This window comes from Cinclus cinclus, chromosome 1, assembly GCF_963662255.1.
Source record: "Cinclus cinclus chromosome 1, bCinCin1.1, whole genome shotgun sequence".
NCBI classification, from domain to species: domain Eukaryota; kingdom Metazoa; phylum Chordata; class Aves; order Passeriformes; family Cinclidae; genus Cinclus; species Cinclus cinclus.
Genome location: NC_085046.1, coordinates 21,620,857 through 21,638,265, shown reverse-complemented (window position 1 = coordinate 21,638,265; position 17,409 = coordinate 21,620,857). Strand labels below are relative to the sequence as shown.

At 37.1% G+C, this 17,409-nt stretch overlaps 1 protein-coding gene across 1 annotated transcript in view; it reads right to left on the bottom strand.

Annotated features, from left to right (window-relative positions):
* Positions 1 to 714: 714 nt before the first annotated feature.
* Positions 715 to 17,409, bottom strand: part of ZNF804B (zinc finger protein 804B) — a 221,845-nt gene continuing 205,150 nt past the window's right edge. The window contains exons 3-4 of the mRNA XM_062494763.1: positions 6,955 to 7,085; positions 715 to 4,393 (exon numbers count right to left, since the gene is read on the bottom strand). Coding sequence (XP_062350747.1) covers positions 715 to 4,393; positions 6,955 to 7,085 — 3,810 coding nt within the window. The remainder of the gene's footprint in view (positions 4,394 to 6,954; positions 7,086 to 17,409) is intronic.

Sequence of the window (17,409 nt, the reverse complement as noted above, 5' to 3'; positions counted from 1 at the left end):
AGAGACAAAAGAAGCAGCCTGCTTCTGCCAGCACAGAGCTCCCTGTGCTAAGGGAATATTTTGTTATGTACCCATGGCCTGACTGCAGTCCCTTTACACTGTCCAAGCAACATATGCAGGGATGAAATCACTAAAGTGTCTTCAAGATGTTGTTGTGGTCCTCATCTTCTAGTGTGAACTCATCACCCCTCCCTCTGAGCCTCTCCAGCTTACTTTGGCCAGGAGACAGCCCCAGCGTCTGCTGGTCCCAGGCACCTTATTTTTGCTCAGTCTAACATACCTTAAACAAACCAGGAACCATTTCATACACAAACTCAGAAACTCAAATCTGTGAGGTGTGTCAAGATTGCTCAACCTTAAATTGTGCTACTTTAAATCCCTCATCAGTGTTGATGTTGATCTCATTCTGTCTGGGTGCTGTGTTCCCTTTCCTACTGACAGTCCTACTTCACGCTATTCTTTTAAAACATTCTGTAGAGTGACACTGGCCACCCATCCTTCTTGTGATGGCATCATGAAAGGCTTTATAGCAGCTTTTCCTCAGTGATACAAGAATAAAATCAACATTCATATGCTGTCAGCCAGATTGTGGACTTTAAAACTGTTGCTGTTGTGCTCTCATCAAAACAGCAGGTTTCCCCTTGGATGTGACTGAATGCTGAATGCTTAATTTTATTTAAATTTGGGGTTGGAGCCATGGCGAAATCATTTGGGCTAGTTTAAGTAGCTAGAAACACTGAAAACTTCTTTTGCTGTAGGTAACTGTTGGGTCTGGATAGAACAAGAATAGTGATGGGGGTCTTGTCCTTGGAATAAGGGATGAACTAAGAGATTTGAGTGTATAGCAGAGGGTGTGGCTGTGTTCAGGTGTGGTGTAAATAAGGCTGGGATATATGCAGCATGTGGCAGCGCAGGGAAGGAGAGTGGGGAAGGGTGGAGAGGAGTGGTAGAAACTAAATGCAGTGGATGTCCCGTCAGCAAAGCAGAATGGGTGGGGATGAGGGTTGGTACTAATGGAGACAGGGATATAGGGGCAAAATGGGCCTGAGAGAGGGGATGGAGGGGTGCCAAGGAGAGATGGCTGCCGTGGGGGTGCACAGATGCTGAGACAGCAAAGCGTTGCAGCAGCGTGTGGTGGATGGTGGTGACAGTAGCCTGCTGCTGAACAGGGAGGGCAGGAACTGCTGGTGTTGCAGAGAAGGCAGCTGGTCTTGGGGCAGGCAAAACTTTCAGATGTTTTGCCAGAAGTTGTTTCTGCATGTGCTGCTGGGCTTGCATCTGCAGCAACCTGTATTTGTCTACTTCTTCTGGTGTAAATGTGATAGGCTGCTGTGTTAAAGGAGGGGAGGTGGATTTACTGTACACTTGTAGGTCATTTAGTGTGTCACCATACTTCTGCATAGCATTATCACAAAAAGAGTCTGAACTGCCTTCTGCCCGGTTCAAGTCCATGTTTACATCATGTAGTTCTTCTTTGGTCTCTGTCGAATTAGCAACAGAATATCTATTGGAGGGAAAAGCACCAGGGAAATCATTTGGTACTGGATCACAGCTTTGTATAAAGGGCTGCATTTCAGTAATGAAGAGATTGGTTTGTTCCTTTATTGCTGTGTTCCTTTTTATGCTTGGGCTCTGATAGCCTGTTTCAATTTGAATTATGTCTTTAAGAAAACAATGATCATAATCAGTTCCAGGTGAAAGAGCAACATTAGTTTTCTCTGATGCTTCTGAGTTGTTTTTCTTCTCACTGTTTTCCAATGAACTGATTTCATTATGTCCCATGTCATTTTCACCAATGCTTAGCACTTTCTCTGGCAAAGGTAACATTGCAGTGTCATCTACTGATGATGAAAATTGAAGAGCAAAGTGACTTTGTGAGTGATCCTTTAATTCTACCCCACTACTGATTGAAAATCTCTCTGAATCATGCATTTGTTCCTGGGTTTTCTTAGACTGCACTCTTTCTAAAAGCAACTTGGCTGTCATTGACTTTCTTTTTCCCCATATGTCTTTTGCCACGTTTTTGGAAGAGCAGGTGGCAAACATTTTAGACTGGTTATTCACATTCAAAGAGTTGGAATGTGCAGTTTCAGCTTTTCCTGGTTCAACATTAGAACCTCTCTCAGCATCCTCTTTTGTTTTATTGTCACAGTTGTCAGTCTCTTTTGAGAAGGATCCTGAACTGCTGCCTCTTGACATTCTGCTGCTAGATGATCTTTCACTGCTTCTTGAATCACTGGTGGAACCACTTTTGGATTTGTGGTAGTTTCTACTCCTACTATGCACTTTGCCAAAATGCTGATGTCTACATCTGCTGTGTTTAGATCTGTCTCTGATTTGTAGAACTTTAAGTCTTGAGCTTTTTTGATATTTAATTGTGCCACTCTGAATGCAGTTTTTAGTTCTGTGACTTCTACTATCACAAAGATTATCCTCATCTGTATCATCTGAAGTGAGAATACACTTGTGCTTTCTGTGTTTACATTTGTGCCTTTCATCTGTCTTGCTTTTTCTTTTACAACAACAAAGCAAATTATTTCTTCTGTGATTGTTTGATGTGGGACTCGTGTAGCTCATGTAGCTACTTGTACTGCTAACTGAAGTGTCAGAATAGCTGGAATGTCTGCCAGACGAGGACTTTTGAGGAGATGAGACTCTCCAGCATCTTGTGTAACTTCCACATCGTTCATTATCTGAATACCTGCTGTTTGAACTGGATTTACAACTAAAGAAACTTCCACTAGAATCTTTTCCGCTGTCACTTATATCACTGCTGCAGCTGACCACATCTTGAAGGGATCTGGAGTCACTTTGGTTGTCATGCTTTTCTTCAGAATCAATTAAATGACATTTTGAAGATTCAGATTTTTTAATCCTAGACATAAAAGCAGAAAAGGACATGCTTTCATTTCGAATGTTCTGAGTTTTACTTTCACAGCCATGGAAATTATTTTTTAAAGGTCTTCTCAATGTTGTTGTATAAAGACTTTTTTCTGTCACATAATCCTTTTGTGAGACATCAAGGTAAGCAGGCACTTTGGGTATATTTTCATTCAAATAATCTGCAATGCATTTTCGACTGTTTTCATTCATTTCTTTCCCTACATCTGACTCAGCTTTTTGCTTGGCCTTTCTTGTGTTTAGGGAACCTTTCATCTTCTTTGGTTTCAACAACTGATTATCTTGTTCATTTGACATTTTCTTGTGTTTTATTAAACCTGAGGGTTCATATTCATCTACAATCTTATTTTTAGAGAGCTCTTTACAGCTTGCTTTGTTTGTTTCACGCTGTTTACCCTCCCTGTGATTTAAAGAGAGTCTGAAGTCAAAATACAATGGATTACAGCCATATGAAATATGGGGCTCAGTTTTTGTAAACAAAAGTAATTCTGTGGGCCACTGCAGAGCAGTGGTGCCATCTTTGCTCACTACATGGAGGAAAGGGAATGTCTGGGGCTTGAATTCTTTAGCCATGTTCTCCTTTGCAAGTGTTCCCATATTTCCATCTGTGGTTTCTGTAATCTCCAAAGGTCTTTCTTTTTTTATCACTCCAGAACTGTCATCAATGTTGTTCAGCTCAGCTGCTGGCTGTCGTGGGAGCTCAGATAGATGGTCTGGTAGGTGGGCATTGCTGTGCTTGTAGGTGTTCAGCTGTGTACAGAAATTGCTAGCTTGCCATGAAGATGAAATGGGATTTTCTGAGAATTGTTCAGATTCATTCAGGTTGCTCTCTTGCTCTGTTTCTTTCAGTGAAGCAGAAAAATTCAAATTTGAAAGTGGTATTTTGACTTTAGAAAATAAAGGATTAGATCTGAATTTTTCTTCTGATTGCCTATCACTACTTTTCTCATTTTCCTTTAGCATTTTAGGTTTTGCAGCTATGTGACTTGAGGCACTGTTATCCCAATCCATTCCGTGTTGTGTAATAGGTGACTCTTTATCCAAACTTGCTTTCAGTTGCTCCTCCAAAAGTGTGACAGAATGACAGCCCTCAATTATTTGCTTTTTTTTATGGCTGGGGGACTCACTACAGTCATTTCCTTCTTCAGAGTTCTCACTGAAGACTGATGCTGAGGACTCAAGCTTCAAAGGGACCTTTTTAGAGAATGAAAAAGACACTCCCGCCCTTTGAGAGATATTGTTGCTCTCTGGGAACATTTGTGAGATGTGATTTCCAAGTGCATGGTGTCTTTCAGTTGGGGGATGGTGCCTGCTTATAATAAGTTTCTGTTTTTCTAGGATGCTTTTGGAGAAACCTTGTCCTTCACTCGTGATGGTTCTTTGAGAACTTCCTGTGAACTTGCCGCCGTTGTAGAGGAAAATGCCATCTGGTGATTGCTGCTTTTCCAGGACTAATCGGGGGGCTTTAAGTAATGGTCCACTCCCAGTAATGCTTTAAGGTAAAAAAAAAAAAAAGAAAGCAAAAAAGAAAGCTGTATTAAGTAACCAAGTTATGACAGAGCGTGCATTTGACAATGTCTGTCTGATGAAGGAGGGTATCACTCAATTTTTACAAGGTAAAGCTAAGATTCAACAGGATAAATGTGCAGTTTATCATCAGTTCGGGCTTCTATATGGGCAAGACAGTATTTACACATAGAGAACTGCATGTTTTAATGTCAGCACATGAATGCTCTTTTTCAGTTATGGCCATGCACAAGAAGAGCAAATGTTGGTTTTACTCTGAATTTATATTTAAGGGAACATAATCTGTGCTAAGTCTTGGTTTTCTGAAAGGCCTCTGAAAAGGAAATTGTGCCATGCTCAAAAAGAGATGCTTCTACCTGGAGCATCTGCAAAATCAAAGTCTAGAAGAGAAAGAGAAACATTCTGCTTGCTTAGGGAAGAATGTTTTTGTTTGACTTTTTAAAGAGTAGATTCTTATTTTATCTTTAAATTATTCCACAATAAATGACTTTGAAAAATATTCAAAGAGATATTCATATTAAAATTGTCAGCAAACATTGGTGGTAAAAAAACTCACAACTTCACTGTTCTCATTATCAACCATGATTTGACTTTGCCATATTTTCTGTGGTTTACTTCAATTTATTACATTATTCCTATTTTTAAAATATCTCAGATTTTAAATATTAAATATGATTTAGTTTTCTTGTAATTAAAAAACCAAATGTTACATATTCTAGGACCTTACCAAAAATGGCAAACCACTGATTTCTTGAAACTGATAATTAACTGAGACTGAAATGACTGTTGCCAGTTTCCATTAAAAATGTGACATTAAACATAAAAGTGTTTTATCCAAGATATATTTTAAACACACATTTCATTAGACTAATTATCTGTATTTGCTATCAATTCAGTACTAGGGTACACTAACAAGAAAAAAACTGGGACAAGATTAAATAAAGAGTTTGATAAAAAATATAAAACATTATAAAACATTTTAATTAAATGTAAATAAATTAAAACTGTCAGATCTACATAAGCCATCTATAATTGGCAACCATATTTTATAAATGCTATATAAATACATTGATCTTCAACAATGGGAAAGACAGAAAGACTCCCTGGAGTAGGGTTAATTCATAATACAAGAATATGTACACATTTCAGAGAATATATTTACATTTGCCAGAAATTCAGCATCAGCAGATACAAATTAACCCCTCTGTGCAATTTAAAAAATTATCTCTTGTAGAAGGCATATAAAAAATAATTTTCAAAGTCTTCTTGGAATTGCACAATAATTTTTCTCCGTGCACAAAATTAGCAATAATTTTGTTGTCAAATTGAAGTAGCTTGTTGTAAGGAACTGTGCTGGAACCTGAGAGACAGTACTCATGGTTGGTAGCAATTGTATGTGTGTAGACTTCTGCTTGCCAAGGCTGACATTCTGTTTTTCCTCAGCAACTGGGAGTGCTGGCCCTCCACCATCGCGGCACTCAGCCTCCCCTGAGCCTGTTAGTGATCACAGGGAGGAATAGCTAGCTCTATCTTTCCACATTCTATGCAAAATATTATGGACTCCTGGCTCTTTGTAAAAGCAAAACTGCTCTTTCCCTCCCAGAAATGTTCTGGCTTTCCTATTATCACCGACATTATCGGTCTGTCTGAGGCTACATCTTCAAGTGTGTGGGCATAAAGGAAGCTTCCCACAGGCAGTTACATTTGTTTCAGCAGATTTGTATGAAAATGGAGTTGTAATCATAAAAGTGATATATTAGCACTAAACTGTTATATTTCAGCAGATTGCTCAAAAGCAATTACATAGGCCAAAAAGAGTTTGCAATAAACTCTGAATGCTGTTATTTCCAGGGTACAGTAGTGTTCAGATGAATTTAAAAATGCCAGTTTATTTATCTGATTAACTCATTGTGGTATAGACTAATATAAACATTTGGTCTGATGGCAATCTAGGCTACTGAAGCATTCAGTGTCATTAAAAAAAGGAGATTTCTCAAAATCAAAGGTTTACTACTGCAATCTTTGTCCTCTATTTTGATATTAATCAATAGAGCTAACAGTATTAGGCCAACTTAATTCAATTAATTACTGGTTTTTCATTCAAATTGCCCTACAGAGAAACTGAAGAACAATCCCAGTACCTTAAAAGTAGTAAAAATTATCCACAAAATGTTTATCCTCTCCTATTAACTTATGATCAAATTTTAAGACAGTCACATTAATCTCTTCAGATCAGTTTGGATAAGGTAAAATGCTGATATTATAAAAGCATCTTCAAAACACTCAATTTTGAAGACATGAGAATAACTACAGGAGAAAAAATGACAAGCTTTCCAACCACATGTAATTAAGTCAGAGGTTTTCAAAACATGGTTTGAAGAGCAGGATCATTTGAAGACAGCTGAAAACAGGTTACAGTACACACAACCTCTGTACATTATATTGTGTAGGAATAAAAATATTATAATTTCTACTGGAAGGAAGGAAAGAGGGCACTAAAACATCATACAACTTTTAAAAACTTGCCATTCTGACTGCTTCCGTAATTCTGCAAGCTGGTGGAGTCGCTTGAGGGCTTTTTCCTGTTTCTTCTCATCTTTCCATGACTTTGAAGCCACATTTCGAGCAAATTCCCTTTGTTTTAAATCTTTCAATCTCTGTGTGAAAGGAATGTAAACAGAAGGGATTAGACATGCACACAGCAAGTACAGTTCCTCTTACTAAATTTATTCACTTTTCATGAAGTTAGTATGTAAATGGAGAGTAAAAGTATACTAAAAATAGTGTAATAGTGAGAAGAGATTGAAAACTTTAGTTTTGCTTAACAAAACAACATAATTTGCCTTCTGCTATTTATCTGATAAACACCTACATATGAATGATAGCTTCTTTTGGTTTCCTATGAATACACAAATGTTCTGTTGTGTACAAATACAGACACAAAACTAGAAACCATTTAATAAGGTCAGCATTTTCCTATCTAATTCATCCTGCTGAAATGTAACCCACAGGCATATACTGGAATAAGTCTGAGCTCCAATATGCAATATATTGTATAGTTCTCTACTTGCACATGTATACACAGGTTTATGGGGGATTATCTGTTGTGTTTGTACCTTTTTAAGGCTCTATTATTTTATCAGAGGAGAGAACTGAAATATTTGATCAGGAAATTATTTTATAGTTACTTTTACAAGTTTTTAATCTCCTCACTCATTTATAAATCATGCAGTTGCCGTTGGAGAGAGCAAAATTCTTTGCGTTTATTACATTTCTTTATTGCCTGATTTTGCACTAATGATAACATAAGGAAAAAGAAGGAGAAGACATGAACTAGAAAGTGTCAACAGCATTCTCTGTAAAAACAGTTGTCTCTGAGTTCACTGTGCTCTCTAGGAGTCAGCAAGTCAGGTCTAACCTTACAACTACCCAGTTCAGATCCATGCTTCCATACTCCATGGCAGAAATGCCTTCTCCCTTCCCCCCTTCTCCAGTGCTTGGGGAAAAATGTTTACAATTTGGGAGGGAGCTCTGGTGTATTCAGCCAGCTGCCCAAACTGGAAGCTTTGAGGACTGGAACTGAAATTAAACTGCTGCATTCCCTTTCCTCTTCGTCCAGACATAGCTGCGCTCATCTGTGTAATTTAGAACTACTGTATGAACACCACAAAATGCTAAATTTTCCATGAAGCAGCTTTTGCAAAGTAGATTTGAAGAAAGGTTTTGATATTGCAGCCATTTTTAAACTGCTGCTTGTCTTTGAGCATCTATGCCTACTTGACTCTCCACCAGCACCTAAAGATGAACATCCCAATCACTGCCATCATCTCATGCTGCTGTTTCACTACAGCAGGGCTAAAAGACCAGTATGCATCAGTAGGATAAATTGAAGGCTGACCAAGCATTGTAAGAGCAAATACTGCTTTCTGCAGCCCAGGTGTGGGGAGCAGCCTAGTCATAGCACAGAGCTGTACACTGCATGTACAACATGTGCCTCCTTCTGAGAAACAGGGCTGGATGCAAAGAGTCCTCAATTTGTAGAGGTCAAGAAAATTATAAATGCTTGAGAGAATTGCTTTCTGGAGAGAGGTCTAATTTTTGCCAGGTTACAACAAAGCAAGTGGGTAAAACCCACCATCTAAAGAGATGACAGCTTCTTTTTTGTCCAGATAAGATAAAAGAATCCAGTTAGTGGCAATGACATAATATAACAGAGAGGTGTGGAAAAACACTTGGTGGAAACAGGCCATACAAGGTCTGTGATTGCTTTTTGCGAAGACTTCTGGAAAGCTGCAGTGTCACATCAGCTGTCCTTCAAGTATGGGATTTTTAGAAGTCAGATAATACCTGTGAGAAAAAAATAAGTGCTGGGAGACTGAGAGCAGAAGTTTTTTATTGGTTCTCAGCCTTTTGGACCCTGAGACATATGCCTTTGAGCCCTGATCTGGAGACAGCGTGAGTTGGGCTTTCCACAAACCATCTGCTCAGGGAGCTTAAGACGTGTCTCTGGCTCTCAGCCCCCCTGATGGTTTTGCACACTCTCTGTTGGATGAGGATGAGAAAGCCAGGAAGTTGCTCAAGGAGCTGGTGCACCACCAACCAGCAAGAATCTTCATGCTGCCTAGTGCCTGATGAAAGTTTAACCATTTCATCAGAACTATCTACAGTTTTTCAAATCTGTATGCTTCTCTGTAAAGTCTTTATCAGCACCAACATCCAGTACTTCATTAAACTAGACTCTGAAACAGGGCAGCTGCAAAGTCCTCTTTAAAGCTCTTAGGATTCAGCTTCTTGGAAAGAAATGGTTGCTCCACCGTGTTTAGCTCTTACCTGTCCTTTTATAGAGTGCACTCGATCACTATTCATTTGTCCCTTGCCAGGCCAATCACTTAGCACTCCATTCCCTCAACCTCTTTGCAATTTACAGTCAAATGGATGAAGACAGTGTTAGACTGTAAGACAGTGTTACTTTTAGTTCAAGAAAGAAGCTTTTCAAGTAATATATTAAAGCCAAAGCTGAAAAAAGAAATTAGTGAATCTTCCCTGAACATATCCAAATATTCTGTCACCTAGGTAATATTTGCATGAGTGTAGAGATATTTAAACTGTAAAGATCCTATTCTCCACTGAAAAACATAGGTACTCTTGAGCCTTATTAATATGTCCAGTGTGAAGAAAGGGCAGAGAAGCACATTTGAGAAATGCCCTTTATGGTGGCTTGCTATGTTTTAGCTGTCACCGGGAGCTGTTCAGCATCACACATAAAGCATTCATGAGGAAAAACAGAAACAGTTTCTACCTGTCAAGGAAACAAAGAACAGTGTGAAACCAAGAACTACGGAGTGCAGTACTGCAAAGCAATGCCATTTCATTTCTTTGACAGTTAGGATGATAATCAAAAAAGCAAATGGACCAACACAAAGAATAGGAGTTCCAGCAGTATTTTTTTGCTCTCTAATGGCATGCAGCATGTGTCGAAGTGGAGAAAAGAAAAAGAAATGCAGGTAAGCATAGCAGACAGCTCATCAACTGGAGCTGAAATCCAAGAAATCAAAAGCTCTATGGTCTGAGGAGAGAAAGGGCTCTCCCTGCACATCGCCTCAGCAAAACAAAACAAAGCTGCACTGCCAGAGCTCTAGTTAGAAGTCATAATGAAACTTGTCAGCTACGTTGGATAGATCATGGGACTGCCTGCTGAACCTGCAAAGCCCTGGTTTTCCTCACTAATAACCTGTGCCAGACTTCTGACAAGCACACAGATATTTTCTGCAGGTGGGGTACAAGAGCATGCAATTGAGCAGGTATCTGAATGACAACCCCAGGCTCAGCAGGCGTGCTTGAAAATTAACGTTTCTTTACACTGCAGTTGCATTTTTCACGTAATTAGGTACTTAACTGGGCATCCAAATGCAGGCACGTATAATAAAATATGATTTATTTAATAGCTTCTTTGTGCTCTGCCCTTCATTTCCTACAAATATAGTTGTCTTGTAGTTATATTTCTTTTTTAGACTCCTGTTCCACTCTTTCTAAGTTTTTTTGTACACACACGTTTTCTGGACATTTCCATGTCTAAAGTAAAGCATCCCTTTCTTTTTTTTTTTTTTTTTTTTTTTTTTTTTTAGAAACACCCACAGAAAGTAGTAGAAGACTAAAAAATAATGTTCATTGTTATGGAAAGATTTACTTGTAGAACTGGTCTGAGTCCCATTGTCTCTTCTGTCTAAGATTCAGTCAAAAACTGCTGAATCTATGCTTTTCCTCCTGGAACTCTGATATGAATCACCAGGAGATTTAAATAAGTTAATGGAGCTGCATCTTCACTACCTAATTTTGCTAGACATCAAATAACAGTGGTCAAATACCTCTAATTTAGCAATTTATTTCCATTCTTAATGTCTGTGGGGTTTTGTTTTGTTCTTTTTTAAATTGTCACTTTATTTGGACCAGTACTTGCTTTGCACTGACCTGTGAGCACCTGAATACTCACTGCTGTCTGCATTTGCAGTACTGAGTTTACTTTCCATCCGGAGTTATGATCCTGATTTCTATTCTTCCCTGTGCAGGTAAATGTTTACCTGGATTGCTATGCCTTCAGATGCCTTTCTTCACAACAACTGGAAAGAAATAAGCACTTCAGGGACCTAATCACCTGTTTTTAAAGCAGATTTCTAAGACAAGAGGGATAAAGTGAAATGTAAAAGTACCTCTTTCTTTTCATTGTGTGCAAAAGTTATTAAAGGTTTCTGTCATAATTTTTACAGGGTGTTCCTTTATGAAGGAGACACTGCTGACCTCTCAGCTAAGATGCCTTTACACCAATGCACACAGCATGGGCAGCAAACCAGAGGAGCTGGATCCCACTGCTCTGCTGGAAAGTTAGGATTGAATTGCCATCAATGCAATGTGGTGGGAGGAATCAAGGGTTTAGTCAATAGGCCACTTGTGAAACTGCCCTCTGGGACAAGGGAGCAGAACCAAGCTGGCAGATCTTTAGGGGAGTCACACCAATCCTTTGGTGTAAGAGGAAAGGAGAATGGCTGAATGAAATGAAGAGGCAAGAAGGAAATGGAAAGGCAGTGAAAGCAGGGACAGATATCCTGGGAAGAGTATAGTGATTCTGTTCAGTTGTTTAAGGATCAGTCAGGAAGGTCAGGGTGCAGCTGGAGGTGATCCTGGCAAAGGATAAAACAGAATAATAGGGAGAGCAGTAATTTCAGCCAAAAAATTAAGGTTAAAGAAAGCATACTCCCAAATAAAGAAAGCAAATGAGAGTGTTGAACTGGTAACAAGAAATGAGAAATTTGAGCTACTCAACAACTGCTTTGCCTCATTCTTAACTGGCAAGTGTCTCAATTTGAGGACCATAGGAGTATGGCATTGGGAGACAGTATTACTTCTGAGTAATTCTGCCAGGGGCTGTGCCATTCTATAGATTTGACAGGGGTTCTCAGTGTTAACTGATTCAGATTTTGGAAAGAAAAACTTTTGTTGCAACGATATTGAGTTGCAAATCTTCTTCAAGTAGTGTAACTGCATGGATGTAAATAGAAGGCATCTTTGAGAAAAAATAATTTTTTATGCACTAAGCTAGTAAATGTCAATTTAGTATAAATTTAATTATTTTTTCCCATTATATTTAGAATATTTTTGCTCTGGAATACCATTCAGAATGCACCCTCCAAACTACTCATTATGTATTTCAGCCCTAGGTAAAAATGGATATTCAATGGTGTATGTCTTCTGTTATACTTAGAGAGCCTTCTTAGAACTGAAGTCCTTGAACTAATGTGAGTGTTTGAGTGCCTGATTTGCTTTAAAGATTTATTTCCACTCAGCAAAAAGGCTCTTTAATTAAAGTTTTAACCAAATTCACTGTAGAAGGGTTAAATGAGGAAAAAAGGAAAGTTAATTTCAGTAACTATTCTCTTGCCTGTAACCCTAAAATTGGAGCCAAATGCATCTTTTTGTAAAATGATTTCACACTGCAAACCATCAAATGAGAGCGATAGTCACTAGAGAACATAATTGAACTTCATATGTAAAGCATAACTGAACTTCATATGTAAAGCTTATAGTGTTACCATGCTGAGTGAAAGTGAGGAAACAGAAATTTGCCTTTACTATGTTAAGTAAAATCCTAAAAATAAATTGGAAAAGCTGTTATATACAGGAATTAACAATGAGAGATGAAGCTCAAAAATTAGCTGATAAATTTTCATTTGTTTTACCCATAAATAGCTACAGATCTCTTTCAAGCATGTGCAAGTAATTATTTGTTAGAGTATTTGATATTATAGTCAGCTGTAATGGGTTTAATATTGGTAGGGTAAGTAAATGAGAAGACAAAAAGAAGATATCCTGGTCTGATTGGATTAGGGAATGAGATGTTAGCAGGAGGAAGGAAAACTCAGTCCTCAGATATGTCCTAGAGAATCCATCTATCAGTGAATGAGATGCTGATCATGGATCTAACCTGAGGATAAGTTACAGATGGCCCTTTGGAGGGCTTGTTTTTTTCATGCCTTCAGAGAAACTCTTACTGTTTAACCTGACCTGCAAATATTCCTGCTAATTAAACTGATTTCATCTACTGCTGGATGAAAGCATCCATTTGTGGATGCTTTCCATTTTAAAAGATCCAATTGTGTTTCTCATAAGAATCCCCCAAATGAAGGTGAAACAGATGCCTTTGGGGGCTGTTTCCATAGGGAAGAGGACAGAACATGCACTTTGTGCCAGCAGCTCACTCCTGTGGAAGCCTGAGCTATTGACCACTCATATTTCCATCACTTCCAGCAAACATATTGTTATAAGCTCCACCAAGCTGGCTGCATGCTGTATACTTTGATTAGATGTATTTAGTGCCACTTTGGAATACAGAACCTTTTGTCCAGAAAAATCAACACATTTGAATGATAAAAAATTGGGGCAAAGTCTGTATCTTCCCTTCAAGTTCATATATCACCTCACTTGTCAGGGTGTTTGGACCTTTCTAACATCAAAACCACCATCTTATATATTTTATTTCTTTTTCCTTCTCCTTTAAGCTGCTCAAAGAAAAGATACTGGCATTACAGATCCTGACACATACAGATGTGCAAGACTTGCTCCTTTCAAAAATTTCAGTACTTATTGTAATTTTGTTTTTATAATATTTAAGATTTTCCACGTTTTAAACTTGTTTCACCACTTTGTTTATCTTTGTTTTAACTGCAGCAGCCAGCATACAAAAGCACCAGCATTTTAATGAAAAGAGTGAGAGTCTAAATTATCCCAGATTTCTACAGTTGACTCCAAAACCTGGCCTCAATCTTTCTTCAATACAATCAGAATCCCTTCAGAGTAACAAAAACAACAGTAGAAATGTCCATACATGGATTTTAAATAAAACTTTTCATAGACAGACCTCAGATTTCTTACAAAACTTCGTCTTTACCACGATGCCATTTTACAAAGAAATAAATGAAGGCATAGAGAGAGGGACTGAATTCCAGAAAGGGGGGGGGGGGGGAAGACAGAAACAACATTTATAGGTATATATGCTTAATTATCACCTTTACTCTTTGTACACCCATTAAAAAAAATGTCAGACACATGAATTAAACCTAATATTGATTTATCTGTATAATAGTTTGATTCTTGATAACTCTGATAATGCTGAAGGGACAACAACAGACCATGAAGGATAAACATCTTCCAAATTCTTGTGCTATGTTCATAGTTTACACAGAGGAAAAGTTGACACAACCACTGCACAGTGACTTTGAAGTTCTCTACAAGAGAAGAAGTCCTTCACTAAAAAGAGATATTCTAATATGTACTTCAGATAAATGTAAACTTGCTAAGAGTCAACAGTCACTGAACTTTAGATGAAAAGTTATGAACTGGGCAAATGTGTGTGAAGGATATTGGAGGGGGTTAAAGCAGAAACCTCATCAAATATATGAAGGAAGTAAAATATTGCATTTTTAATAGCTATCTATAGAAAATATTTTTGGCTTTTTTATTTTTAATCCGTCTAAACCAAAATATTCTTTCTTTTGCATTTGCTCAAAGTAGACTGAGCTCATATGCAGTAGGATGGTTAAAGGTAACCATTAGGTTACCTTTAGGAGCTTTACTACATGACATTTCCTGGCAGTTTTGCTGAGTCAGAAAAGACCACAAAGGAATTTTTAATAATCTGAACAAAACTTCTCACTAACACAGGATAGAGGACATTCAGATAAATTGATGAATTTAAGTTACTTCGACAAGAGCTATTTTATATAATCCATGATAAATTAAATTAATTACATTAAAATTCTTCAACAAGTTATGGAGACCTGTATCAGTCATGCCTGTATTTTCCCTGGCACTAACATGAGAGTGACAGATTGTCATATTTATTCTTTTTAAATCCTACCATGGCAACATCTATCTTGATGCTTTTTTTGTTCTAGTGCTATGAGACCCATTAAAAATCAACATTAATTATTTGGAGGGTTTATGTCCGGAACCAGATGAGACAAAAATATTTATTTCTCTAAGATGTTGTTTAAAGTACCTCTTAAGTACTGACAGAGTGCTACTTCACAATCATCATAAACATCATGGATGTGGCAAGGCATCTAGCTTTGTTCCATGTATAGAACAGAAATTTTTATTGAATAGTGTCTTTTATATCACTGCTAACAAGTAAATAATTTCAATTTGGACCAGAAGATGCCTTAGGTTCTCAGTACATTTTCAGAAACTTTCTTACCTTCACATCTGATGACTATAGATTTTTCTTTTGCCTTTTTTACTTTCTCCATCACTCCTTTTACAATTTCTACACTTGTGGTTTGTAGTATTTACCATCCATTTTTCCTTTCTCATATTATAAATTTAAGACAGAGAGACTTGACTTTCCTTCTAAATGAGATTAGCTGTTTATAACCTATTTTGTCTTTTTCTGTTCTGGGATTTGGGATCCTAAACCATCTGCCAAGTGCTCTTTGAAATTTCTTTCTTCTTTCTCACATTTTTCTGTTTGATTTTCTCCTCCTGGCTCATTTTACAAGCTCATTCACCTTTATGAAACTAAGTTCCTAAAAGAAGTGTATGCTACAGTTTATACAGATATATGTAAATATTTTATTTGCATTTGCTGAATACAATTGTTTCTCTTTTTTTTTTTTATTTCTTGTATGTCTGTGTTGATCAACATAATGCTAAAAACATATAGATTAAAGATCAGCTTTAATGCAAATGTTATCATTTTTAGAGATCCATAATATGGATGAAATGTATTTGTGCTATTGTCATAAGACAGGACCACAGAGGCAGCACATTCAGATGGAAGATCTGTTACTTTTAATTTCTTCATGCATGAGATTGGAGTAGCAGTTTATTGGAGTAGCAGTTTAGTCTCTTTTTCTCTTTTTTTTAAATGTTCCAGTCTCCCATATTTGCAGAAAAAGATGAACAGATATAGTTTTTTGGGGTTTTTTTGTTGTTTTTTTTTTTTTTTTTTTGTGGCTGTGGTTGTTTGATTTTTTTTCAGGAATAATAGTTCAAGAGCCTGGTTTAGCTTTTGATTATCAGGGACAATCTTCTGAGACCACATCTCAGTACACTGTACTGATTTATAAAAAGGTTGTTTTCATTATATTTCATAGTTTGTTTAATTATTTTCCAAATTTTGCTTCACATTATTATTGTGTGTTCCCTCCTTTGATGTTAGTGTACTTTCTTCCCTCTACTTGGCTTATTCTCTCTCTTCCCAGTTAAACAGCATTTCCTTCTGAAATAACAAGAGCAATGAGATTCTTCTTAAGCAAATTCAGTGTGGCACAGAAAAAGATGACCTATCCGTGAAGAGTGAATGCCCTAAATTTCCAGTTTATAAAGGCAAAGATACTTTGGTCCTATCTGCCTCCCTTTATATTGCCATGTGCTTAAAATATTATGTATTTGCAACTTGTGATTTGTATTTTGTCCCCTTGAACTTCCTGGTGTGCAACAAGTCACCGAGCTGGAATTTGACACATTTCAATTGTGATGCCATCATTTAAAATTTTTAACAGAATTCTAGAAACTGCTCCTTGAAAAGAGTAGAAATGAACATGATGTACTTTTTTAAGAGCAATCTTGTACTACTTTTCTTACCACTTATATGTTCTGGAGTTATGGGAGGTAACATTTAATGTTATCCTCTTAGCCATGCTCCAGATAATGTCTATTTGTATTCTCTCTTACATCAGATGATGATATAAACACATCTGGTTTTCATGTAGACCTGAGCATGTTTAACAGTCTAAAGATGATCCATCATTCACTGTTCAAAAATATTATGTCACTTTCAAATTATTTCCTATCACTTGACACAAAGAACCTGTTAAGTAAGCTTTACTACTCCCTCCCATGAAATTTTCATTCCTGTAAAATTTAAACTTGCTCTTTTATTTGTACCATGGTTTCTTATCCCAGTAATCCATACTTTTCTACACTCCTGAATTGTAATTATTTCTTTCAAAAAAAAAAAAAAAAAAAGAGAAATACTGTGAGCATATGTACTGAAATTAAAAAGAAGCCTCTTAAAATATCCACCAATGCAGATACAAGATGGTGATAGTGGTTTCACATTCTTTAGACTAAGTGAGTTAAAACAATACTGGCAACCATTCTGGAGACAAGGAGCAGGGCAGCTGGGTTAAATGTTATAATTTTAATTGCTGAAAAAAACTTGATTGTTTTTCCATGTATTATAGGTTTAACTTTTAGAGAGACCTTCTGCAACAATAAAAAGAATTGTATATATTTAAAACAATGTTTCATTTGTCTGGAAAAACAAAATTTCTATAACAATTGCTGTATACTTCTGATGCACTCCATGTCTAGATGTGTTAGGATATGACTTGTTGTTTGACATGTATACTGTTCCAATTTCTTATTATTTTCAAACTTAAACCCAGAATTTTTTTTTATTTATTTTTTTTTTAACCAAGTAAATGG